General features: G+C 40.0%; 1 protein-coding gene across 8 annotated transcripts in view; it reads left to right on the top strand.

Moving 5' to 3' along the window:
- Window positions 1-17,113: 17,113 nt before the first annotated feature.
- RIMS2 (regulating synaptic membrane exocytosis 2) overlaps window positions 17,114-25,832 on the top strand; it is a 647,068-nt gene continuing 638,349 nt past the window's right edge. For 5 of the 8 annotated variants that reach the window (XM_023725997.1, XM_023725994.1, XM_023726001.1 and 2 more), the window contains exon 1: window positions 17,114-17,435. In XM_023725997.1, the coding sequence (XP_023581765.1) occupies window positions 17,260-17,435 (176 nt within the window). In that variant the 5' untranslated portion in view covers window positions 17,114-17,259. The remainder of the gene's footprint in view (window positions 17,436-25,832) is intronic. The other 3 variants (XM_023726009.1, XM_023725996.1, XM_023726010.1) reach the window with 1 other exon arrangement.

The following is a 25,832-nucleotide window of genomic DNA, read 5'->3' as shown; positions in this document are numbered from 1 at the left end:
ATTTAATCGAAACACTGGCACATTCCATCTTCCCTGGTCACATCATTATTTAGTTGGGACACTGGGGAGGGAAATGGGAAGAGGAGGATATGACTCAGTCTATTCAATCAGAGAGAATCTTAGGATTCTTGTCTGGAATGCTGGTATAGAATCTCTCTCTTCCCCCAACACCATATGAAGCCTGGAACCACTACAGCCGTCTTGCCACCATGATGGAAGTAAGCCTGAGGTCCAAGGAAGTATACAGAGGAGGGTACTGGCAAAAAAACTGAAAGAAACGGAGAGTTACTGGATCAAACAGAACTGAAGCCTGTCTTACCATTGGACTAATACGTTTCCTTATTGTTTAACCCAGTTTAATAATTTGTTTTTTTGTCTGATGTAGCTGAAAGCCTTCTGATTCAGATGGATACATTCCAAATTAGTAAAGGGCTAAGGTGTTTTAGGCATAAGTGATACTGAAGAGATGCAAATTAGTCAGGAGGCTCTGGAAGATAAAGAATAGACCAATACATTTGGGTGGAGGGTGTACAGAATGTAAAAATAAAAGCAAGTATAAAAAAAAAAAAAAAATGTGGTCCAGAGGCAGATGTGGAGAAACTTAAAACTCAGGCTATGGATTTTGGACTTGTTTTGTAGGCAGGGTCAATTAACGGGTTTGAGTAGGGGAATGTAAGAAAAATAACAAACACGTATTGAGCACTTAAACTGTGTTGTTGAGGAGGGGACGGTGGATAGTTCTGTTTTAAGCATGTCATGGTTTGAATTATGTCCCCCAAAAAATGTGTGTATCAGTTTGGCTGGGCCATGATTCCTGGTACTGTGTGATTTCCCTATGTGTTGTAAATCCTGCCTCTATGATGTTAATGAGGGAGGATGGGTGGCAGTTGTGTTAGTAAGGCAGGACTGGATCTACAAGGCTGGACTGTGTCCTGAGGCAATCTCTTGAGATATAAAAGACAGAAGTGAGCAGTGAGACTTGGGGACCGCATACCATCAAGAAAGCAGTGCCAGGAGCAGAGCGCGTCCTTTGGACTGGGGTCCCTGCGCCGAGAAGCTCCTCGTCTAGGGGAACACTGATGAGAAGGCTGACAGAGAGAAGAAGTCTCCCCTGGAGCTGACACCCTGAATTTGGACTTTTAGCCTACTTTGATTGTGAGGAAATAAACTTCTCTTTGTTAAAACCATCCACTTGTGGTATTTCTGTTATGGCAGCACTAGATGACTAAGACAAAGCATATTAAGTTTGAGGTGGTAGCAGAACTCTCAGGTGTTAGTTTTATACAGACAGCTGAGAATGAAGGACTGAAACTGGAGGTACAGTTTTAGATATTCGTTTCATTGACATGGTAGTCATTAACCCTAATGTGAGAGTAAAGTAAAGCAAGGGCATTATTATATTTTTTAATCTCCTGCATCCATCCGGGGTCTTTTCAGTTACTTGAAAAAGCTTTGTTATTGTTGTTAGGTGCCCTTGAGTTGCTTCTGGCTCATAGAGACCCTAAGCACAACTGAATGAAACACTGCCTGGTCCTGCGCCATGCTCACAATTTTTGCTATGCTTGAGCCCATGATTGCAACCACTGTGTCATTCCATCTCATTAAGAATCTTCCTCTTTATCATTGACCCTCTGCTTTATCAAGCATGATGGCCTCCTCCAGGGACTGGTTCCTCCTGATAATGTGTCCAAAGTATGTGAGACAAAGTCTCACCATCCTTGCTTCTCAGGAATATCTTGTACTTCTTCCAAGACAGATTTGCTCATTCTTTTGGCAGTCCATAGTGTATTCAATACTCTGTCAACACCATAATTCAAAGGCGTCAATTCTTCTTTGATCTTCTTTATTCATTGTCCAGCTTTTGCATGCATATGAGGCGATTGAAAACACCACTGCATGCCTAAGGCACACTTTAGTCCTCAAAGTGACATCTTTGCTTTTTAACACTTTAAGAGATCTTCTGCAGCAGATTTGCCCAGTGCAATGCATCTTTTGATTTCTTAACTGATGCTTTTTTCCATGGGTGTTGATTGTGGATCCAAGTAAAATGAAATCCTTGATAACTTCAGTCTTTTCTCCATTTATCATGATGTTGCTTGTTGGTCTAGTTGTGAGGGTATTTATTTTCTTTATGTTGAGGTGTAATCCATACTGAAGGCTGTAGTCTTTGATTTTTACAGTGCTTCAAGTCCTCTTTGCTTTCAGCAAGCAAAGTTGTGTCATCTGCATAGTGCAGGTTGTTAATGAGTCTTCCTCCAATCCTGATGCCCTGTTCTACTTCATATAGTCCAGTTTCTCAGATTATTTGCTCAGCATACAGACTGAATAAGTATGGTGAAAGGATACAACCCTGACACACACCCTTCCTGATTCTGAACCATGTAGTATCCCCTTGTTCTACTTGAATGACTGCCTCTTGGTCTATGTACAGGTTCCATATAAACACAATTAAGTGTTCTGGAATTCCCACTCTTTTCAATGTTATCCATAATTTGTTATGATCCACACAGTCGAATGCCTTTGCATAGTCAATAAAATACAGGCAAACATCTTTCTGGTATTCTCTGCTTTCAGCCAAGATCCATCTGCTATTAGCAATGATATCCCGGTTCCATGTTCTCTTCTGAATCCAGCTTGAATTTCTGGCAGTTCCCTGTCGAACCGTCCCCTGTTGAAAAAGCTTTAAGGGATAGATAAAAAGATTTGTAATGCTTCTACTAGACTTGGATAAAAATCTTCCAATCATCTCTCACATATTGAGAAAAGATAAGCAATAACATACTTAAGGCTGCACCTTATCATAATCATCAATTCAATACACATTTGTATATTAGAAACTGTATTTATAATTAATGCCTATGCATGTATATTTTAACAGTGGTGTGACCTATGTCTTTCAAGTTCACTTTTTGTATAGCTTTCATTTGATTAAAGATTCTCATCTATAGTTTTTAGGGTAAAGTCTGCATATATCCCAGTCATCTCCTTATACAGTGACACCTGTGAGAGCTGGAACTCGACAGGACTGCCTTGTTTTTCCGGGTCTCGAATCTTTTCCACCTTTGACAGGGTGCAGTCTTACCACTTTTCCATCGTTCATTTTAGTGGAAATTACTTGAGTTTTCCTTCCATAACAGGTTTCTGCCTTACACAGTTTCCAGCTTTTGCAGGTTTTACATCAATTCTTTTCATGAGTCTATTTTCCCCACTTTTTGTGGCTACACTAAAAAAGTAAAATTTACTGCCTTTGTACTACCATTTTGTTCCTTGTTGTTTTGTTAGGTGCTGTTGAGTCGCTTCTGACTCATAGGGACCCTATGTACAACAGAACGAAATACTGCCCAGTCCTGCCCCATCCTCACAATCGTTGTTATGCTTGAACCCATTGTTGCAGCCACTGTCTCAATCCATCTCCTTGAAGATCTTCCTCTTCTTCGCTGACCCTCCACTTTACTGAGCATGATGTCCTTCTCCAGGGACTGATCCCTTCTGATAACATGTCCAAATTATGTGAGACGTAGTCTCGTCATCTTTGCTTCTAAGGAGCATTCTGGTTGTACTTCTTCCAAGACAGATTTGTTCATTCTTTTGGCAGTCCATAGTACATTCAATATTCTTCGCCAATATCACAATTCAAAAGCATCAATTCTTTTTTGGTCTTCTTTATTCATCGTCCAGCTTTCTCATGCATATGAGGCGATTGAAAACACCATGGCTTGTGTCCGGTGCACCTTAGTCTTCAAGGTGATATCTGTGCTTTTCAACACTTTAAAGAGGTCTTTTGCAGGAGATTTGCCCAATGCAATGCATCTTTTGATTTATTGACTGTTGATTCCATGGGTGTTGATTGTGGATCCAAGTAAAATGAAATCCTTGACAACTTCAATCTTTTCTCCATTTATCTTGATGTTGCTTGTTGGTCCAGTTGTGAGGATTTTTGTTTTCTTTATGTTGAGGTGTAATCCATACTGAAGGCTGTGGTTTTGATCATCATCAGTAAGTGCTTCAAGTCTTCTTCACTTTCAGCAAGCAAGGTTGTGTCATCTGCATAGTGCAGGTTGTTAATGAGTCTTCCTCCAATCTTGATGCCCCGTTCTTCTTCATATAGTCCAGCTTCTTGGATTATTTGCTCAGCATACAGATTGAACAGGTATGTTGAAAGGTTACAACCCTGACACACACCTTTCCTGACTTTAAACCATGCCGTATCCCCTTGTTCTGTTCGAACGACTGCCTCTCGATCTATGTACAGGTTCCTCATGAGCACAATTAAGTGTTCTGGAATCCCCATTCTTCGCAATGTTATTCGTAATTTGTTATGATCCACACAGTTGAATATCTTTGCATAGTCAATAAAACGCAAGTAAGCATCTTTCTGGTATTCTCTGCTTTCAGCCAGGATCTGTCTGACATCAGCAATGATATCCCTTCTTCCACATCCTCTTCTGAATCTGGCTTGAATTTCCAGCAGTTCCCTGTCGGTGTACTGCTACAACCACCTTTGAATGATTTTCAGCAAAATTTTACTTGTATGTGATATTAATGATATTGTTCAATAATTTCCACATTGTGTTGGGTCACCTTTCTTTGGAATAGGTACAAATATGTATCTCTTCCAGTCAGTTGGCCAGGTAGCTATCTTCCAAATTTCTTGGCATAGACAAGTGAGCACTTCCAGTGGTGCATCCATTTGTTGAAACATCTCAGTTTATATTCCATCAGTTCCTGCAGCCTTGTTTTTCACCAATGCCTTCAGTGCAGCTTGGACTTCTTTCTTCAGTATCAGTGGTTCCTGATCATATGCTACCTCCTGAAATGGTTGAACGTTCCTTATGCTCTCTCTGATGGTTAAGATTGTATGTCAGCTTGGCTGGGCCATGATTCTCAGTGTTTATAGGTGATCACCCCCATGATGGGATCTGTGTGAACAGCCAATCAGTGGAAAGGGAGTTTCCTCGGGCGTGTGGCCTGCATCCAAATATAAGTAGACGTTCTGGCTTTTGCCTGCACTGGATCCTGCAGCTGGCTCCTGTTCATCTGACTTCTGGTTCTTGGGACTTGAGCTAGCAGCTTACCTACTGATCTGGGGATGTGTCGATCTTCACAGCCTGTGAGCAAGAGCACTTCTCTCTGATCTGGTGATCTTGGGTTCACCAGCCCCTGCAGCTAGGTGAATCAGGACAAGCCTTTCGGTCTTGCCTGATGATCTGGGATTTGTCCATCTCCACAGCTGTGTGCAGGAGCCCTGCTCTCTGACCTATCAGTCTTGGATTCACCAGCCCCTGCAACTACGTGAATCAAGAGAAGCCTCTACCTTGATCCATGGACTTGGGACGTTCCAGCCTCTACAGTCGCCATGAGCCGTTTCCCTGATATAAATCTCTGTCTATATATTTATACATTTTACTGGTTTTGCTTCTCTAGAGAACCCAGCCTAAGACACTCTCTCTAATGTGATTTTTGTCTGTGAATCTGAAATAAACATTTGCTCACTTTTACATTTCACAGCGTATTTTCTTATCATGAAAGAAATAAAATGTAAAAATTTCAAAAATAAGTTGACATAAATGAAAATTAAGGAGAGGTCAACATTCTTTTTCTGCTTGTAGAGTAAATATTATGCTTATTTCCACAACATCTATTTTACCCTTCCATTATTATGTGACAATCATGTGATTTTTAGTGGGCCAAGTCTATCAGGCTCCATTGCTACCGTGATGGGGTTAACCTAGTCAGACCTAAGTCATCAGAATAGGCCTGCCCCAGCGATAGGGATGACTGGGAGATGCTCCAATCAGAAGTGCACAGTTTAGAACTTCTGTTGAATGAACATGTGAAGAGACTAGCTCTGAATATGGAAAAGCCCTAACTATTTTTGTCAGCCATATTATTGTAGTGAAAGGAGTCATTGTTAAAATAAAGTTAACTCCTTGGACAGTAAAGCACAGACCCAGAATGAAACCTAGTCCTTGATAAAACTTAACTAGGCTGCTGTATCAACCAATTCTGAACCCTTCTCTACCTCTTGATTTTCCAGTTACGTGAGTCAATAAATTTCCTTATTGTTTAAATCAGTTTGTGTTGAATTTTCCTTTACACATCATTGAAAGCTTGCTAATATGTAAAGCATTTTTCCCCTATAGTTATGGGAAAAGTCCTGGAATAGACTTCATCTTTAAACCTCTGTACTCAGTTCTTCCCTCTTAACTAAACTACTCGTTGAAATTGCACAAGGCTTTAAAATTGAGCTTATTTATCCACTGCTTACCTATGGGTAGTGTGTCTGTTATTCTCACAGACTTATTTACAAATGAGCTCATTTCCTCAGGGGTTTTATGATCTTGAGACGTCTTCTGAGATTTCCAAATCTTGGTGTTGTTTCTCAAAGGAAAATGATGTTATTGAGCTTGCCAAGATCTCAATATAGTGAAAATAATATTGAAACAATATAATTTTCAAATTTTTTCATTAATTGCTTGTCACATTAAAAAAAATCTTATAATATCTTACTGGAAGAAAAGAATCTATTTTAAAAGAAATAAACAAAGAATAAAGACAACGGGGTGTCGACACAGTGACTTTCCTAACAATTTCACCACATCACTTTCCTACTTAGAATAAACTTCCCACTCAAAATGTGGTAGCCCTGGTGGTGCAGTGGTTAAAGTGATCAACTGTTAACTGAAAGGCTGGCAGTTTGAAATCATCATCAGCTCCACGGGAGAAAGATGTGGCAGTCTCCTTCTACAGAGATTTATAGCCTTGGAAACCCTATGTGGTTACTATGAGTCAGGCTAGACGGCAGGCAGTGGGTTTTTGGATTAGTAGTATTGGCATCACTTAGAGCACAGTCTCATTCCCCACCCAAACAAAATGAATCAGAATCTGCATTTTAATGGGATCTACAAAGGTGATTTTTATGCACATTCGAGTTTGAGAAACACTGCTCTGGGATACTTTACAAACTCCTCAGCATAACATAGAGTTTCTTCAAGATCTGGTCCAGCTCAGTTTCTAGTCTCATCTCCAGCTACTGCCCTTTCCCAATCTCTGAAAACCTACACTCCAAGTCATACCAAAAAATTATTTCCAATTCTGTGTATCAATCTTTGTTCCTCTGCTTAAATAACCTTTTATCCTGGTTTCCAACACCCAACTGAAAATTTTCTTTCCATGGTTCTTTACCAGAGTTAAGTATACCCTCTTTGTCCTCTCACAGAATGTTATAGATACCTCTCTTACAGCATGTACCACAATGGATTACAATTATTTGTATATGTATCTCTCACACTAGACTGTGAACTTTTTGAGGGTGCACACTGTTTCTTATACAACTATGTTTTTCTCAGTAGAGCTCAATACATGCTTGCTGGATGAATGATGTTTCAGAATTGATTATTAGATAATGATGGTATTTCATAGAATCATTACACTTGAAAGGTATAAAAAATCTTACCGACCACCTTGTAGAGTGCTTTTATTTTACAGGAGGAAAACTAAAGTCTCCAAAGTTGAATGACTTTTCCAAAATTATTGCCATGGTAACATTTTATTTGTGTATACTAGTCACTCCATATCTAGCCAATAAACACAATAAACTTATTTGTCTCTCCTTGATATTGGGATGAATTAAATTGCCCTTGACGAGGAAAATAAACACTCTAATAAACCTGGGTTATTTTTGATTCCTTCTGCTAATCCTTTCTTCACATTTCCCTTGTGGGAAATGACAGGGCTCTTTTCTATCTCCCTTTCAGTTTAGTGTTATATGACGCTAATCAGAAAGATAGTGAAGTAATTAGGGATGCAGTACCATCAGTACACAGCTGATAGTAAAGCTTTGCATTTCCCTTCATCAGATCTAGGATGCAGTGTCTTGAATTTCACAGTGTCTGGCAGAGTAAGGGACATGGACTAAAGCAGCTGGATCAGACAGCATCTAGATAAGACTAAAGCAATCCCCATAGGCAGAGGGAGACATCTGAAGTATAGAGCAGCCAGTCACATTGTGGAAAATAAACCCATCCTCTGCTTCAGAAAGCCACAATTTTGTGGGAAATCTTGGATTGCAGGCTATTCCTGAGCAATTAGATCTTGACCAAGACTTCTACAATGACTTCATATATACTTTCAAATAAAAGACTATTATCTTTTCTTACAGTTGGGAAACTTACTAATGTTTTAGGATTACTCTTTATCTTCTTGTACTGCAATTCAGGTCTATGTTGATGACTTTTATATCAATTATTATGCTTGTCTAAATAATCCCTAGGCAATTTGATTCATTTTTGCCACAAATCTTCATTAGAATATGGGCTTGGTATTCTTGTGATTTCTATTAGTTATTTCTGGATTCCAACTGGGGTAAAAATCTTGTCCTAGGGGAGAATATAATTTACTCAGAGTGATTTACTCTTTTCTAGTAGGGAATACATAAACTTCAATTCATTTCAATCAACATTTATTGAATGTATAGCATATGCATAACATAGTATGATAATGACAAAGATGGGTATGATGTAGATCTTCGCTCTAAGAACACATTATTTGAATTTTACAGATTTTCTATACCTAATACATATATTGTGCATCTAAGCCTAATCCATATTATACTGAATTTAATGTGACCATATAATTCGATGTGCAAACCGGGATTTTTTGGGAGCAAAAGGAGTTGTAATTAATAATTACATGTTATCCACAAGTTAAACAAGGGCTCTCCTGGGTAAACTGGAATAGTGTCAGCAATAGTTTCTGTCATAATTATTTTTTTTAAATTTTAAGTATAACAGTTATTTGGGAGTGTCTTAGTTACCTAGTGTTGCTGTAATAAAAATACTACAAAGTGGGTGACTTTAAAGGACAGTAATTTATTTTCTCAAAGGCTAGAAGTCCAAATTCAGGGTGTCGGTTCTAGGGGAGGTCCTTTGTCTCTTACAACTTCTAGTAACTGCTTGTAGTCCTTTGTGTTCTGGGGCTTGTAGAAGCATCTGCCTGCGTTGTCACATGGCATGTCTTTCCCCTTTTTATGTCACTCTCCATGTCTGTTTTTTCCCTTTTTAAAAGACACCACTCAGAAATGATTAGGTTTAGGACTCACTGTACTCTGATATGATCCCATTAACATAATGAAAGAAAAATCTTATTTCCAAACAGGGTCACATTCCACAGGTACAGGTGTTAGGATTTCAACATATTTTTGGGAAGATGCAATTCAATCCATAACAGAAGTCATTATTGGGTTAAATATGACTACTTTATGATGCCTATTATATGCCAGACATTACATTAAAAGTGGCTGTCATCATTAAGGAAGTTAGAGTTTAGTCAGGGAAACAGAATATATACATATAACCATACTAAGCAATTGTGTATAGTGTACTGGATACCGGGCAGGGAGCTAGGAGACCTAGATTTGAAAATTGGCCCTGAAATTCAATTACTTTCTTTGACTGAATCACTTAATTTTTCTGAGCCTTTTTTCTTATCTGTAAAATGGAATAATACTAACTCTTCTTAGGATGATGTGAAAAGGAGTTAAAAAATGTTTAAGCATCTAACAAAGTATCTGTAAAATAATGAATGCTTGATAAAGGGTTACCTGAGTTTGCTGATTTGCTAGTTTAATGAAAGACAGCCAGAGTGGAACTTAGAGACTAGTGTTAAATTGTTCTCATTCTCTTTTAAAACATTTTTATTATGAAGAAGTTTAAACATATATGAAAATAAACAGAGGAAATCCCACGTACTCATCATCCAGCCCCAATCACTATTACCCATGGCCAATCCTGCCCCATTGACATCTCCATCCATATTATTTTAAAGCAAATCCCTGATATCACATCGTTTCATCCACAGATATTTCCTATGTATCATCAAGAATTTTTTTAACATAATCACACTGTCATTATTAACCTAAAAACAACAATTCCTTATTATTATCAAATATCCAGTCACTATCCAAATTTTCAATTGTCTTATAACTTTTTTCCAGTCTTTTTTTTTTCTTTTTTTTAAATCAGGGTCCAACTGAGGCCCACAAATTGCACTCGATTGATATCTTTTAAGTCTCATTAAGCTTATTTTTTCCCTTGCAATATATTCCTGAAAAAACTGGGTCTTTATCCTTTAGAATGTTCTGTAGTGCTCCATATAGATTGTAAACCTATAATGCAGTTTAATATATTCGATTGTCCTCAGTATTTCCTGTGAATTGGTTAGTGTAGAAGCTACTCAAATTTGAGTTTTATTGTATTTTGGGTAGGACATTTTCATAGGTGGTGTTGTGTTCTTCCATCAGAAGGCATGTAATATCTGCTTTACTACCTTTTATGATGTTAACAGCTGATGCTATTTAATTGATATTTAATGCCTAGATTCATTTGTTCATTAGGGGATTTTAGTTTAATCTCATACAATTAACGTTTTTTAAAAAAAATTTCTGTAAGTTATCAGAATTGTAATTACTATGAAGTTATAAGTAAGAAAATAGTAACATTAGTTAAGCCTAAATGTCTGAACCTCTAACACTGTACTATTTCATTTTACAGATGTGCTCATTGATTGCTGGGAGGGAACAAGAATAGAAATAACTTTTATAATGTTATAAATGAATGATGATTAGTATATGATTTTCTCAGGTCTTTTTGATATAAATGGCTCTGTGGGTTTTATGACATAATAATTAAGAAATAACGGCATATATTGCTAAAGACACAAAAAGTAATTAATACAGCTTATCTACGCTAGCATCCACTACATTTTTCATTACTTCTTGGCCTGGAATCCCAATAAATCAACTGTACTAATCTCTAGCTTCTTTTCCAGGAACAAACAATGTATTCTTTCTCTGATGCTGTGATCTTTGGTTATCACTAATATAATACTGCTATTTTAATTTAATAAAATGACACTACGGTCCCATAAATAATAGCCATGTGTGCTTTGAGTTGCTTCTCCAATAATGGTGATTAACTTTTGATGAACCAGCCATATTCTTCTACCTAGTTCCTGGTCAAGAAATAATATGTTGCCATATGACAAACTGGCAAAGATTAACAGTCAGCTGTGTACTGACTGATTCACCCAGGGATTTAAACCATAACCTTGGCCTCATCATCATGCTGTTATAATCTACTGTTGCAAATCAGCCACAAAAATAAATTCTGAAAACACTGAGTTAAAAATTCTATTTGTGTCTCTAAGCTTAAACCACTGTGCACCGTGTCCTTTCAGGAATTCTATTAGCAGATGTTTTGAATATGGATGAGGAAATGAAGGCAGGATATCCTCTTGGAAATAAAAGCTGATCGTGTTCATTTTCTGGCTAAAAGACCTCCAGTACCTGTCTGATGACTGTAAGTCTTCAGCATAGCATAAAATGTTGTAGCATAATCTTGCCACAATCTATTTCTCCAGCTTTTTCCTCTTGTTACAACTCTCTGCCTTCCTCCTTTTACACTCCAATAACAGTCTTCCCTTTATACTCCAATAACAGTAATTTTCTCATTATTTTGTGACTGCTAATTTAATTGTTCAGAAAATATTTATTGAGCTGCTATAATGTATAGAGATACTCTGCTAGGTCCTGGGAAAACTGGAGTAAAAGGCATATTCCTTGCTGCTAGAGAATCCATAGTCCAGTTGGGAAGACAGGCAAGGAAATAAAAGAATATAACACAGAGTACCAAGTGCTATGAGTAAGGTATGCACAGTGCTGAGCAAGCCTAGGCAATACAGGTGGAAGGAGGAGAAAGGGAGGGCTGTGCATATGGTGGAGAAGACAAAGAAGCTAATCAGACTGAGGAGAAGGTTATGGAAGAGGGAGTAGAAAAGATGATCCAAGCTGAAGGAATAAGGTCACAGAGATGAGAAGCTTTACATTCAGTAAATCGCAAGTAGACTGTTACGATGGAAGAGAGGGGTGTACATGTAGGCAGGGTAAGAGATGATGCTAGAGAAGTAGGCAGGAGCTGAATCCTAAAGGAACCTGTATACCTTGACTAAGGGTTTAGATCTTACTTCTTTGCATCCATTTTTCTCTTTCGAGGATACCATTTCCCTTTCTCCTGATCAACTTAAGCCAACAATGACAAAGCTGCTCCCCAGAAATCATTCAACAAAAATTTATTGGAACATGACACACAGTTCTAGCTGCCTGGGATACATTAGTAAAATTCCTGCTCTGTCCTGTGCTTATATTCTAGTAAAGGGAAGTTGATGATTAATGATAAACATAATAAACTGGTATGTTATCCAACTGGGAGTGAAAATAAGTTGTCAGAGAAAGTGTTATGAAAAAAAAAGTAGGGTAAAGTAAAGAAGATTGGAGTGACCAGGGAAACGGACGGCAGGTTCGAGTATTAAACAGGATGGACAACTGAACAAAAATCTGAAGAAGAGGGAGTTAACCAAGTGAATTTCTTAGTGAAGCACGTTCCAGGCAGAGAGAACAGCTAGAAGAAAGCCTAAAAGGAAGTAGTAGAAGAGGAGTCAGAGATACTATGTGGGACTTGTAGGCTATTTAAGGAGTTTAGTGCATACTCTGAGTAAAATGGGGAGCCATTGCAGGGTTTTGACCAGTGGAGTGATAATGATGTAATGTTTTATGAAGTTTACTCTTTTTGCTGTGTTGAGAAAAGACTCAGATCCACAAGCGTAGAAGCAGGGAGACCTGTTAGAAACTGTACAAATGCCAACCCATCTAAATATATTTATGTGTAGTAGGAGTTGCCACAATTCCAAGCACTGTCTGGCAGCCAGATTTCTTAGTAGAGTACTGAATGATCCTCAGTAAATTCTAGTGATAATTCTAGTTCATTATTTTAGTTTAGGTATATCTCCTAGTAACTTATTTAGTAGATTACAAGTAAATAGCCCTTATTCATACGTAAAAATGAACAAACTGACTCACAGGCTTCATTGGCTTATAGGAACTCAGAAAGGACTTACATTTTGGGATGAGTTTGTGGCCTTTCAAGAGAACTCAGTGATCAAGATAGTTACATTACTTCTAAAATTAAACAAGAATATTACAGTTTTAGCTGAATTTCAAATGTGTTCATACACTTGAGGGACATGCTCAAGTGAAATATAATGCCATACAGGGTACTGTGAGATGTGACAGACATTTTAAGTAAAACACTAAACCAGAGCAAACAAAGCAGAACACTTTTAAGAGTCATATCATAGATAGTGGTCTTCTGAAGGTATTTTACTTACTTTAGTTTTCAGCATAGCAATCTTATGCTAAATTGGGTGACTGCTTTGAAAAGTAGCCCATTTAAAAATTCTACATGATACATAAGGAGCCCTGGTGGTGCAGTAGTTAAGTGCTCAGCTGCTAATCAAAAGTTTACGGTTCAAACCCACCAGCTGCTCCATGGAATATGTGACAGTCTGCTTCCGTAAAGAGCACAACTTTGGAAACCCTATGGGTTGGTTCTACTCTGTCCTATAGGGTCACTATGAGTCGGAACAGACTCGATGGCAATGGGATATGTGATATATATTTCATCTATATGACAAATACTGTGACAAATTTTTATTTTGGAAAGGTGTGAATCAAGGTGGAAGATGATTTTAAGATACTTTGACTTCTAAGAATTCCCTTTAATAGGAAAAACACATCTAGTTGTAGAAAGACTGTTAAAAACAAACACAGTAAGCCCACTTACTTCTGCTGCAGTCTGTAAGAAGTCAGGTGTCCCAGTGATTCTAGCTCATGCATATTGTATTTCATATGCTGGCACTGTGTCCAGTCAGGTAAGAGGCACTGTGGGTACAGGGAGACACAACAGCAAGCACCCAGCATGCCAACTATGTCACCGGCAGGAAACAGTGCAGGGCCCAGGAGGTGACCCTCTACTGTAAAGGAAGCCCAAATAGTCCAATATGGACAACCCACTTTTAAGTTCACATTTTACGTACTCAAAATAACTAAGCTATTTTAACAGTTTAATATGTGTGTATTCCGGATTCTGGCTCTGCTTGGGTTGATAGTTGGCTGGGGGTGGGAGGTGGCGTTACCATCCCTTTGATTATTTCTACCACTGTTCTCTCAGTTAAAGGAGCGCTTAGTGTATCTTAGTGACACTTCAGGTTTCCAAGGATAAAGTCATAGATATATTTGCTGGTACGTCTCATTGCATGTGAGAGAAAAGTGTGGATAGCACTGGAAAATACAATATTTCAATTTTGGGTAAAAAAATTCACTTCTCTCCAGAAGTGTTCTTTTTGTTTTCCATTTCTCAGTTGTGATTTTTCTCAACTTCTGTGTGTGGCAGTGCACCCAGCGCAGTTCTTAATCTTTGCTAAACATTGGTCACTTGCGGAGCTTTCAAAATATAACCATAGGCAGAGTCCGAACCCCAGAGGTTGATTCATTTAATCCAGGGTTGGTCCCAGGTGGTATTTTAAAAAACACCCAGGTAATTTTAAGGTGTAGCCAGGGTTGAAAGCCACCATGGTTTCAATTTGGGAGTAAAAGTATCTAGGTTCTAGTTCCCAGCTCTGCCATTTACTAGCTGGCTGGTATTGGTCCTCAATTTCCCATAGGATGATGACGTTAGATTAGAGATATATAAAAAGTCTCTAACTCTAAAACAAAATTAAATAAATTGGGATTCATATGATCTCATCTGGTTGCTCAGCTCCAGAAAGATGAAAATCTCACTATTTGAAGTATGAGAGTTTGGTTTGAAGCAGGTGACTAATAATAATAAAAAATAAAAATACCACTTAAGTAAACTTTTCCCTCCTCCCTCTTCCCAGTTACAAGGCATGGGAGAAAAGGAAAATAGAAATTTAAGCTTAGAAATCTCAAGAGACTTCTAGGCTGCTTTGTCTGCCCCCCAGCTCTCTTAAATTGAGAGCTAGTCAGATGGTACCTTGGGACAGGAGGAGGAGGGAGAGAGCTTACTACACACCAGGAAAGTATATACAACACAAACCCCAAAGGCTTTGTACTGCTCTTCAAACCATAATCTGGCCTGGCAAGGCACTAAACAGTACGCATGTGGGAGGCAGGGTAGGGGTGTATACACACACCCCCCACCCCGAACATTCCGTCATTCACAGGGCTTGCAGCAAGCGGCCAGAAGAGGGGGTAGTCCCTGGTAACTTGCCCCTATCCCCACCCCCCGTCTCGCCTCACCTCACCACTTCCCGGTCCCCACCGGGAGGGTTGTCCGGGCGGCGCTCAGACCCGCGGAGAGCTGAGGCTGTGGCGGTCTAGCCAGTTCTGGGGCTGGTTTTTCCTCTACTCTCGGAGCCCTGGTGGCGCAGTGGTTAAGCGAACCGCTAACCGAAAAGGTCCGCAGTTCGAATCCACCAGCCGCTCCTTTAAAACCCTATGGGGCAGTTCTACTCCGTCCTACAGGGTCGCTATGAATTGGAATAGACTCAATGGCAACGGTTTTTTGTTTGTTTTGTTTTCGTTCCCTTTCACGGAGCCCATCTCTGTGCTTCGAAAATCAGACTCCAACTCTAACCCGATTTCCTCGCTTCTCCACCTCTTCTGTAGACCAGACTGAGTGCCCTTGGCCCAAGCGTTGGCTCACCCTCACCCGGGTGGTCCTTAGCTCTTTCACCTTCACAGCCCACCCCCATTCACCCCCACTCACAGTGGCATCCTCACACTCCTCCTAGACAGACCTTAACTCCCCCAGTCTCACCTCCCTACTTCTCCACTCTCCTACAACCTCTCCCCACTACTTCTCCGCGTATTCTGACCCCACTAGCCCTGTTTTCCAGAACTTCCTTACCCATCTTCGCCCCCCATCCTGCCCGGACCCGCGACACCACCAGTGCTACCCACTTGCTCACACACTCCGTCCTCTCAAGTTCTTCGCTGTTCCTAGCCCTCCCATCCCTGACACCCCTGGCGCCCCCACCTCACTCGACCACGCCCTCCCTCCTGGCAGGACCCCAGCCCCAAAACCTTAGCCACGCCCCCTCTTCACACTCTCCCCTCACCCTTTGACACCTCGGCCCATCCCCAGCTCACACTCTTTCACCTCCGTACCTGACACCCCGAGAGCACCAGCCTTTTCCCCTCACACTCTGCCCTCCCCACCCCCCACGACACCTCGTGCGCCCTACACACGCTTACGCTCTTCCCCTCCACCTCTCTCCACCCGGTCCTAGCCCACAGGTCGCGCTCAGGAGGGGGTGGCCACTGCCCGCGGAGCGCCCGCCGTGCCCGGGCCTGGGCGGCGGGGAGGTGACGCGGCCCGCGCGGGAGGAGCCCGGGAGGCGAAGGGGCGGAGGACGCGCGGGCGGCGGCACCGAGCGGCGGCGGCGGCGGCGGCGCAGGGTGCTGGCCTTACGCGCCGGCTCCCTGGGCGGCGGCGGCGGCGGCGGCGGCGGCTGAGGGACCCCGGACGGGCGCGTGATGAGGAGGGGCCGGCGCCTGACCCTGCTACGCCTTAGCGCTCGCTCGGATCCGGGCGTTCGCAGCCGAAGGGCCCTGACCCCGGGACTCTCCGCTGCTAGCCCCTATCATTCCTCCTCTTCCGCTTTCGCTTCTCCTCTCTAGCCCGGGGGTCTCCGCCGGCAGTCTCTGGCCCCGTGGCCTTCTCCCCTTCGCTTCTTAAGGGGTCCTCTCTCCGCGACGCCGGGGAGCCCTGTGACGCGCCAGCCGGCGGGACGGCGGAGCAGTTTCTCTGGGAAATTCATCCCTGCTTCCTCACTACCCGTCCCTGCTCCCGCCTCGGCGCCTCTCTGGCCCGCCGGACGCCGCCTTCGGCGTCCAGAGCGAGTTCGTGGGACTCCCCCGGGCAGCTGGTTAGCCTTCACCCCTTTCTCCTAAGCGGCGCGTGCGCCCCCCGCAGCGGCCGGACACACTCTCGCCTGGACCGGCGCGCCGCCCTCCCACCCGCTCTCTCCAGTCACCCCACCCTCAGCCGTCCCAGCTACCTTACTCCACCGCCCTCCCCCGCTGCTTCGCGCACTTCGCGTCCAGGCCCGGCCTCCCGCTCCTCTCTTCAGCGCAGCTCACTTGCCAGCCCTTCTCCCCCGGGAAGAAGAAACATTTCCCGGAGCGCACTCCCCAGCCCCCCTCCCCCTGCATTCGCCCTCCCCTCCCCCTGCTCTTTCTTTCTTGAGAGGGGGGGCTGTCGCCTCAGATTGAAGGCCATTGATTTGTATGTATTTGTCCCAGTGCCGGAGGCTGCCCCAGCCGCCCGCACCGCTGCTACCGCCGCTGCAGCCAGTGGAGTTGCTTCCTTGTTTCCCTAGGGTGGTTCGGCTCCACCAAACATGTCTGCTCCTGTCGGGCCCCGGGGCCGCCCGGCTACTAACCCGGCGGCCTCTCAGCCGCCTCTGCAGCCCGAGATCCCCGACCTCAGCCACCTCACGGAGGAGGAGAGGAAAATCATCCTGGCCGTCATGGATCGGCAGAAGAAAGAAGAGGAGAAGGAGCAGTCTGTGCTCAAGTAAGGACCCGGCTCCATCTTCCCGCCTTGCTCCGTGCCCTCCGCCCCCTTGGTCGCTGCCCCACGGCCGCCAGCGCTCCCGGGATCGCCGCCCTTCCCGCCCGCCGGCGGCGCTGGGGCCACGAGGGCTGCGGCCGGCTTCGGGGCTGCGTTCTGGGTGTCGAGCGCGGGGGTGTGTGTCGGAGAGGGAGGGCGCCGAGGCCGGCTGAGGTGAGGGTGGCGAGCCTTTGGGCGGTGTAATTTTCCCGGGCGCCTTTCCGTCTTTCCCCGTGGGCCAGTTCGGCTCCGGGGCCCCGGTGGTGTTGGGGCTGAGCCCAGGCTCCGCGCGTCCCTTCTCCCTTCCCCGCCGCCCCCGCATGGAGGCAGGGACTGGGGCAAGGAATCCAATATGGCCGTGCACAGGTGCTCCCAGGCCGGGACCCGGAGAAGGTGCGCTAGCCAGGGGATGTGGGCACCGCCGGGGCCCCTCGTCCAGCACCGCCGCACAGCGGTTTTGCCCACAGCACGGAGAATAGCAGAGATGCCCACGATCGCGGCGGACGAGGGGCCTAAATTCAGTCGCGTCTGGGGTGGGTGTGCGTTCGTCGCCATCTTCCAGCCCCTCCCCCTCGGCGGGTTCTGACACCCTGCACTCTGCTGCTCTTCCTGTTTGCAACTAGTAAATCTGTTTAATCCTGAAGAGACTTCAGTTCCTACCATTCCTGCAGTTTGGGATGCTTCCTACCTTGTGAAGTTTTACTACTCGTGCTCACAGTCTAGGCGGTCGGGATTTTGCGGAGGCTGGAAGGACTGAAAAGTAGCTCGCAGGCATCGGTTTCGCGGCTATGTAACTTCAGCACCAGGAACTGTCCAGACAGGATTGTCTGTAGCTTTGAGATTCCTTTCCTTGTTAGCGTAGTGAGATTTGTTTCTACAAGTTTGCTTTAAATATTTTATGCCTGTTTGATTTCTCAGTTACTGTGTGAAAGAGATTGTGTAGGAGATGTGTTCCTTTCTGTGTTTTATTCAACTTAACATTTTTTTTTTTTTTACTTTAAATGAATTGTTCTAAGAGATTATACAGTTTACATTCCAAAGTTGGGACAGTTCTTTTTTTTTTTCCCGAAGTTGGACAGTGTTATCAAGTATACATTTCCCATGTTTTTTCACAGAAACACACAACTGAAAGCAAAGGGTCTATGTATGAAGGAACTAACACGCTGACCTCTAATCACTTACATTTAAAAACAGGTTGTTGCATTCAGTATTCTTTAATACACTTACAAAGAAGCAATTCTTTCTTCTTATATGTATATTCTTTCTTCTGAATATATATTTCAGATTTTAATGAAAATTACTCAAAATAATTTATGGCAATATACGTATCAAATATATATATATCTTCGAGGAGAATACTACTTCTGACAATAACTTGAAGGGCTAAGAAAGCAAATGTATGCCTGGCATATTAAATGAAATTAAGAAGACTTAGTTCTTTAAAGATAATTTCTGGATTTGAATGCCTGTTTGAGATATGAAAAAATTTAAGGGATTTAATTAGTTTGTTGCAACTAACAGAAGAATAAATCATTATTTCTAAAAGCTTTTTGAGCATACTCCTAACTTTGCTTAACTTTATTTTGTATGTTTTTTACTATTTACTAGTATTTATTTACTAGTATTTTATTTACTAGTATAATATTTACTATTATACTAATAGTGCCAAGCATTTGATATGAAAACTTACAGCTTGAGATTTAGATATTTGGATTTACATTTTTTACTATAATTGCTAAAAATCAGTGTTGCCAAAATGATGCTCAAAAATATGTAGTTGTATTTCTTTGATCCACATATTTAAATGTAAGATGTGCTTCTATTTCTTTATAGTATGCTAAATCATAGTATTTATTGGCTACTTTCATTCTAAATCTATTTATTGTTCTAAATACTTTCCAAAGTATAGCACGTTTTATTGGCAATAGATATTTTTCTTCAGCTGTTCTAGTATATAGAAATTTAAATGAACTTGTGAGTATTGAATTATGAATTACTCAAAATGAACAGTCTATTTTAGTAGGAAAATGTGAAAGGGTTTTTCAGCTAGCTACATGTGTATATGTTATATCTGTATGTAAACCTACATACTGTGCAGGTACATGTCATCAAGTTTAAGCATTCATATTTACATAGTTTAGGTAGAAATAAACATTCCCTAAACATATATTCTTACAATCTATGTCATTACATTGATGGCGAATCTATTCAGATATATTTTAAGTAAATATTTGCATTTCCGCCTAACTTAGTCTTGGAAGGGGTCTTACATCAAATTGGACAACACAATTTCGGAATTAGTTTTATATTAATTTTAACCAGTTAAAGTACATATATTTGATATTTTAATTTTAAACATACTCTAAAATGCATGTGGCTTTTGTAATAAGAGTAGGCAAGGAAAAGGAGGAAAGGAATAGAGATTTTGTAACAGAATTACCATAGAGACAAATAGTTTTAAAGAATTTGAAAGTTTATTAACATCAAATAATACTGGGTTATTAATATTGGGTATTAAATAACATGATGTTGCATGTTAACATTAATTCTTAGAGAAGGTCATGGGCTGAGAAGAATAAACTGAAATTCAAATTCATGTCTGTTGCCTCTTTACTATGTTGCAAAAACAAGTTTAATGTGTGAAGAGATTGAAACTATTGGATAAGAAGTATTTTTGCATGATCTGTGAGTTTTCAGTATCCATATCCAGTATTCATGCAGAGTGGGTATGCAAACTCAAGGGCATCACAAGATGATATATTGGAGTACAGGAAGAAAATATTAGAACTTATATTTGCATTTTAATTTTTTTTGGAAAAAAGAAGAAAGAAATTAAGCTTTATTATTAATGTATGGATTCACATTATTCCCATACATATAACTTACATGTATACACATATATTAAGAGTCTCATGCCGGAAACATTTTTTTTTTTTAATTGTGGTAATGAAACATTTTTAATGAGAGATTTGAGAGTTCAAACAGATTGAGACTACTACAGCAGTAATCTCTCTCCTTTGGAGCTTGAATAATTAAGAACTGTTTATAATTAATTATTAGCAATATCTTCAAAGCTCAGCTGAATAGCCACATACTTTAGAAAGTCTTGTATCACCATCAAATTATTCTATCTTATATAGAGTGAGATGTTATAATTTTGGAAGCATTTTTACATTTCAATAGATCCCTAGTCAATAATTACTTTTTTTCTTGCATGAATTCCTGTAGCACTTTTAGTTTGGATAACTCAATCAATGAAGTCTGTAATATCCTTTTACTGATTAATGTTTTCGTACTTTGTCTTTCAAGACTATAAACTTCTTGAGGGTGAGAATCAAATTTTACTCTTTTTTGGTATTTCGTTGTTTTGTAGCATCCTAATATGGACACATAGTAGGTACCTAATAAATAATGTTGATTTCACTTGTGGTAATGTTAATGAGGCATTTCACCCATTTTATTGGTAAATATAAAGAATAAATTTTTTGAGAAAAAGCCTAATTCATTTTTCTAGGTGTGTGTGTTATATCGTGAAAAAAATGTATAAGGAAAGCAAACCTGCAGAAATCTGTAGGCAAGTATTCATTCAATAAATATTTATTGGGTTTTTACTATGTGCATATTATAGTCTTTTAAGTAAGGAGTTTCTGTAACAAACATTGGAAAGTAATTATGTGCTTCCTGACCTGTATATTATCCATTCATTCTCAGTTTAGATTTTCTGTTAATGTCAAAAGATAGTGGGCTTTCCAGATAAAGGAAGACAGTAATCTTCCTAACTCATTCGATGAGGCTAGCATTACTCTGCATATCACAACAGATTAATATAATAATTTAGCTTATATTTAAAACTAAGGTGGGAAATTCTAGATTTTTTTTATAACTCAGTTTTAAAAGTACTTTCCAAAGTCAGTTTATAAAATTCTTTATTTTCTTTGTTCAATAGGCAATACATAGTATGATGTAAAATTTCTTAGCTATTTATTTCCCCTACACAGCGGCAACTGCTGTAACCAGTTTATAGTATACTCTTATAGTCTAGGCATATAAGAGTAGATATGTGTGTATATCAAATATTGTATGTCTATATGTGTGTGTGTGTGTGTGAGAGTGTGTATGTATGTGGGTATGTAAACATAGATAACACGTGATAGGATGCTATACATTGTGTTCTGCAGTTTGGTTTTTAGGAGATCAATTCCACATCAGTTTATATATAGCTACCTCATTCATGTTTATTGTTGTTGTTAGTTGCTGTGGAGTCAGTTTCGACTCATGGCAATAGCAACCTTATGTGTAAGAAAACAAAACATTCCTAGTCCTGCACCATCTTCATGGTTGTTGCTGTGTTTAAGTTCATTGCTTTAGCTGTTGTGTCGGTCCATCTCAATGAGGGTTTCCCTCCTTTTCACTGACCTTCCACTTTATCAACCAGAATATCCTTTTCTAGCGATTGGTCTTTCCTGATGACGTGTCCAAAGTAAGCGAGCCGAAGTCTTGCCATCCTCTTCTAAGGAGCATTCTGGTTGTGTTTCTTCCAAAACTCACTTTTTTTTTCCGTTGTTGTTCTTCTGGCTGTCTATGGTATATTCAGTTTTGCCACTGGAAATATAGATAAATATCATTGTACATATATCATTTCCCACATGTGTGGTGACTATCTCTGGGATAAATTTCTAGAAATGGAGTTGTTGGGTCAAAGGGTCAGTATATTTTAAGTTTTAATAAATAGTGCCAAGTTTACCTTCGTAGAGGTCATATGTATGAGTGACATGTGTGAGAGAGTCTTTTCTCATACCCTTGCCAACTCACTGTGTGATAATCTTTGCCAATATTTTGGTGGAAAAAATAGATCATTGTAGATTTAATTTGTTTTGTTTTGTTTTTTTTAACCATTGAGGTTGAGGACTCCTTTACATTTGTTTAGAGCCATTTGTATTTCCTTTTCTGTTGGTTGTTCTTAGTGATTTGTAGAAGCTCTTTACGTATTAAAGAAATTATGATTTTGTGATGAATTGTAATTTGTCATATGATTTGTGACCTTTTTTGTGATTTTTTTCTTAAAACTGGTCAGAATTTTTTTTTAGTTTTTAAGTATTTGGATTTATGCTTTTGTTTTATAGCTTTTAGATTTGGGATATACTTAGAATGACCTTCCCCATTCTAATATTAAAAAAAAAATTCCATATTTTCTTCTATGGCTAAAATAAAATTTTAAGAATTTCATGTCATGCTAGATAAATTATCAAATATAATCATGAAGACTTTTAAATAAAAATGATTATTGTACATGCAGGTAACCATTGCCACTGCCAAATATTGAAACCCTGTATTTTTTCAGGATTCAAAATTCATTCTAAAAATTTGACTTGCATTTTATGAGAAAGTAACTAATACATTCTTTATATATTTTACATTTTAATATAAGTAAGGGAAATTAAATAATATTTTCCTGTTGACAATTAATTTTAATAAAGAACTGATTATACTTTATGATGAAGAGAGAGGTAGTGGAAGCAAGTGTGATCAGACTGTATGGATTTTGACTTGAAACCTCGCTCTGCTAATTAATAACTGTGAGGTCTTGCTTATGTTACTAAACTCTCTGAGCCCATGTTTCCTTGTGTATACTATATGACTAATGACTTCTACCTTGAAGGATTGTCATATTATAGACTATGCAAATGCCCTGGCACAAGTAGGTGTGCAATAAATAGTGGTTATTGTTAACTGGTTACAGACAGCAGTCTTTAGACCTTAATATTATCTTAGCATTCCTGGGTGAAATCTTCCCTTCTTTTTTTTAATTGCAAAATTCTTTTCCTCATCTGCAGGGAGGCCAAAGTATGCCTGGGAGACTTTTAAGTGACTTCATAATTTGTCTAGAAGGCCAGCGAGAGGGAGGCCACTTGAAGCAGTTTCCTCAGCAAAAACCACTCTTAGAGGATAACTAAGGTGTAGCAGTGGCTGTAATACTGACGCCAGTACATTGGTTTTTGACAAGATATTGATTGTCCTAGGCGAATGCGAGGAGACTGATTTGTGAAAAGTACTCTGTGATTTGTTCTTAGATCTCACTGGGATCAACTTTTAATTCTATTATTTAACCAAAATATATGTTTACCCACTTGTCTTATTCATATTATATCTGAGAATTCAGAGAACCTTACTAGAAAAAAACAAACAAAAATACCAGTTGCTGCCTAGTCAATTCCTACTTATGGTGACCATGTAGTTCAGAGTAGAACTGTGCTCCATAGGGTTTTCAGTGGCTGATTTTTCAGAAGTAGATCACCAGGCCTTTCTTTTGAGGCACCTCGGGGTGGTCTTGAATGTCCAACCTTTCTGTTAGGAGCTGGGTGTGTTAACCTTTTGTACCACCCAGTGACTCCACAAGTTAATCTAACTTTAAAACGTGGCTTTTAGAGCTTTCAGTGCTCATCTTCTTCCCTCTACCCCTCACATACACACAGTCTTAGCATGACTGCCTCTTTCAAATCCTTCTGAAATTAGCTTCAGACTTTCCTCCTTAGAGAGGTCTTTCCTGACCATGATTTTAAGTATGTTTCCCTCTTTATTCTTTATCACAACACCTTTAATATTTCTTCCATAATACTTGTCAGAATTATTCATTTACTTGTGTATGGTTTGTCTACTCTGCTAGAGTATAAGCCCTCAGAGAGCAGACACCATCTCTGTCTTCTTCACTATTGTAGCCTCAACTTCTAATCTAACACAATGCCTTACACATAGTAGTACTCAAAAATATTAGTTGGATTAATGAATGAAACATGGAAATGAAATACCACACTCATTTAGGTAGTGGATGCCTTTAAGGTGAAACCCAATAATCCAAAAACAAAAGGTTTGCTTATACAGTATTGGCCTTATTTTTAAAACCAAATGTCATCTTTAAACACATGCCCAATTTTGCCTAGTTTACCTGGAAGTAAAATTAATAGTATTTAAGAGTATATGATAGCCGCTCAGGTTTCTTTTGGACTAGGAGCGTATTTGGTTTAACTAGATACCAGAAGAACATTGTGGTGTTATGTCTTTTTTTAATTTAAGGAATTTTACACTTTCAAAAGTACCACTTTACTTTCAAAGCGTTTAAAAAGTTTCATTGTGTTAAGCAGAGCTGAGTGAGAAGGAGAGTACAAAATGCTTTGGATAGAAATGATTCATGCCCTCGGGGGGCTGACAGTCTAAGGCCAACCATAATCATATGAACACGTAACAATGTAAAGTATCATGAAAAAATACTGTTAAGGTGTTTTAGTATATTATAATCATAGAAAAAATATGCCAGGCTAATTTTATGAGTAATTTGTTATTTCTGTGTTATTGTTTGGGGGTTGTCAGGCACTTGATCCTGTTAAAATTTCTAGATGTTTGTAGATTTTAAAGTCTTCTGATATTCTCTCGTCACCTACTGAAATGCAGGTATCTCTGAGTGTGGAAATACTTTTAACCATTATCAGCTAACCCTTAAGGAGATCACTGTGAGAAACACGATTAACCATAATTAAAATATTGCATGGTAGGTGCTGGGACACCATTACGAACAGCATATCATGGATGTATTCATTCAAGAGGAGTGCCTGGTGTTATCTTGGGGAGATAATACCTAGGCTGACTCAAAGGATGAGTAGGCGTTAGCTGGGCAGAAGAAAATATTCCAAGCAAAAGACTAAAATCTACCACAGTTACCCCACCAAAACAAAAACAAAACAAAACAGTTTCCAGAAGTGGTTCAGAAAGTGCAGATCATAGAGTTTAAATGGAGGTGGGTCAGTAGAGGAGACTCAAGGTAGGCAAAGGTCAGAGCTTAAAGATTTTAATACTATGCCTTGGATTTAGATTTGGAAGGTAGCAGGGAGTTGTGGAGGGATTTTTAAGCACTGGCATAATATAATCAGACTTTTGTTAAAACACAACACACTCACAAATAAAACCCACCACTTTTTTTAAATAACATTTTTTGTGGTAAGTATATACGTAACAAAACATTTGATATTTCAACAATTTTCATATGTACAGTTCAATTACATTACTTATGTTCATTTGGTTGTTCAACCATCACCCTTTTATCCATTCCCAAATCACACCGTTATCCTTAACAGAAGCTCAGTGTCCCCTAAGCACTGAGTCCTCCTTTTTTTAAAAAAATTTTTCCCATACAAACATTTATACATACATTGTAGTGTGACTCTAATTGCTCTCCCTATACTGTGACAGCACACTCCTCCTTTCCACCCGATTCCCCATGTCCATTCAACCAGCTCCTAACCCTCTCTGCCTTCCCATCTCACCTCCGGACCGATGCTACCTGTTTAGTCTCTTGTATCTACTTGAGCT

The sequence above is a fragment of the Trichechus manatus genome, unplaced genomic scaffold (genome assembly GCF_000243295.1).
Source record: "Trichechus manatus latirostris isolate Lorelei unplaced genomic scaffold, TriManLat1.0 scaffold00009, whole genome shotgun sequence".
Lineage (NCBI taxonomy): Eukaryota > Metazoa > Chordata > Mammalia > Sirenia > Trichechidae > Trichechus > Trichechus manatus.
Note: the sequence above shows the minus strand (reverse complement) of the source record. Positions and strands in the feature narration are given on the sequence as shown.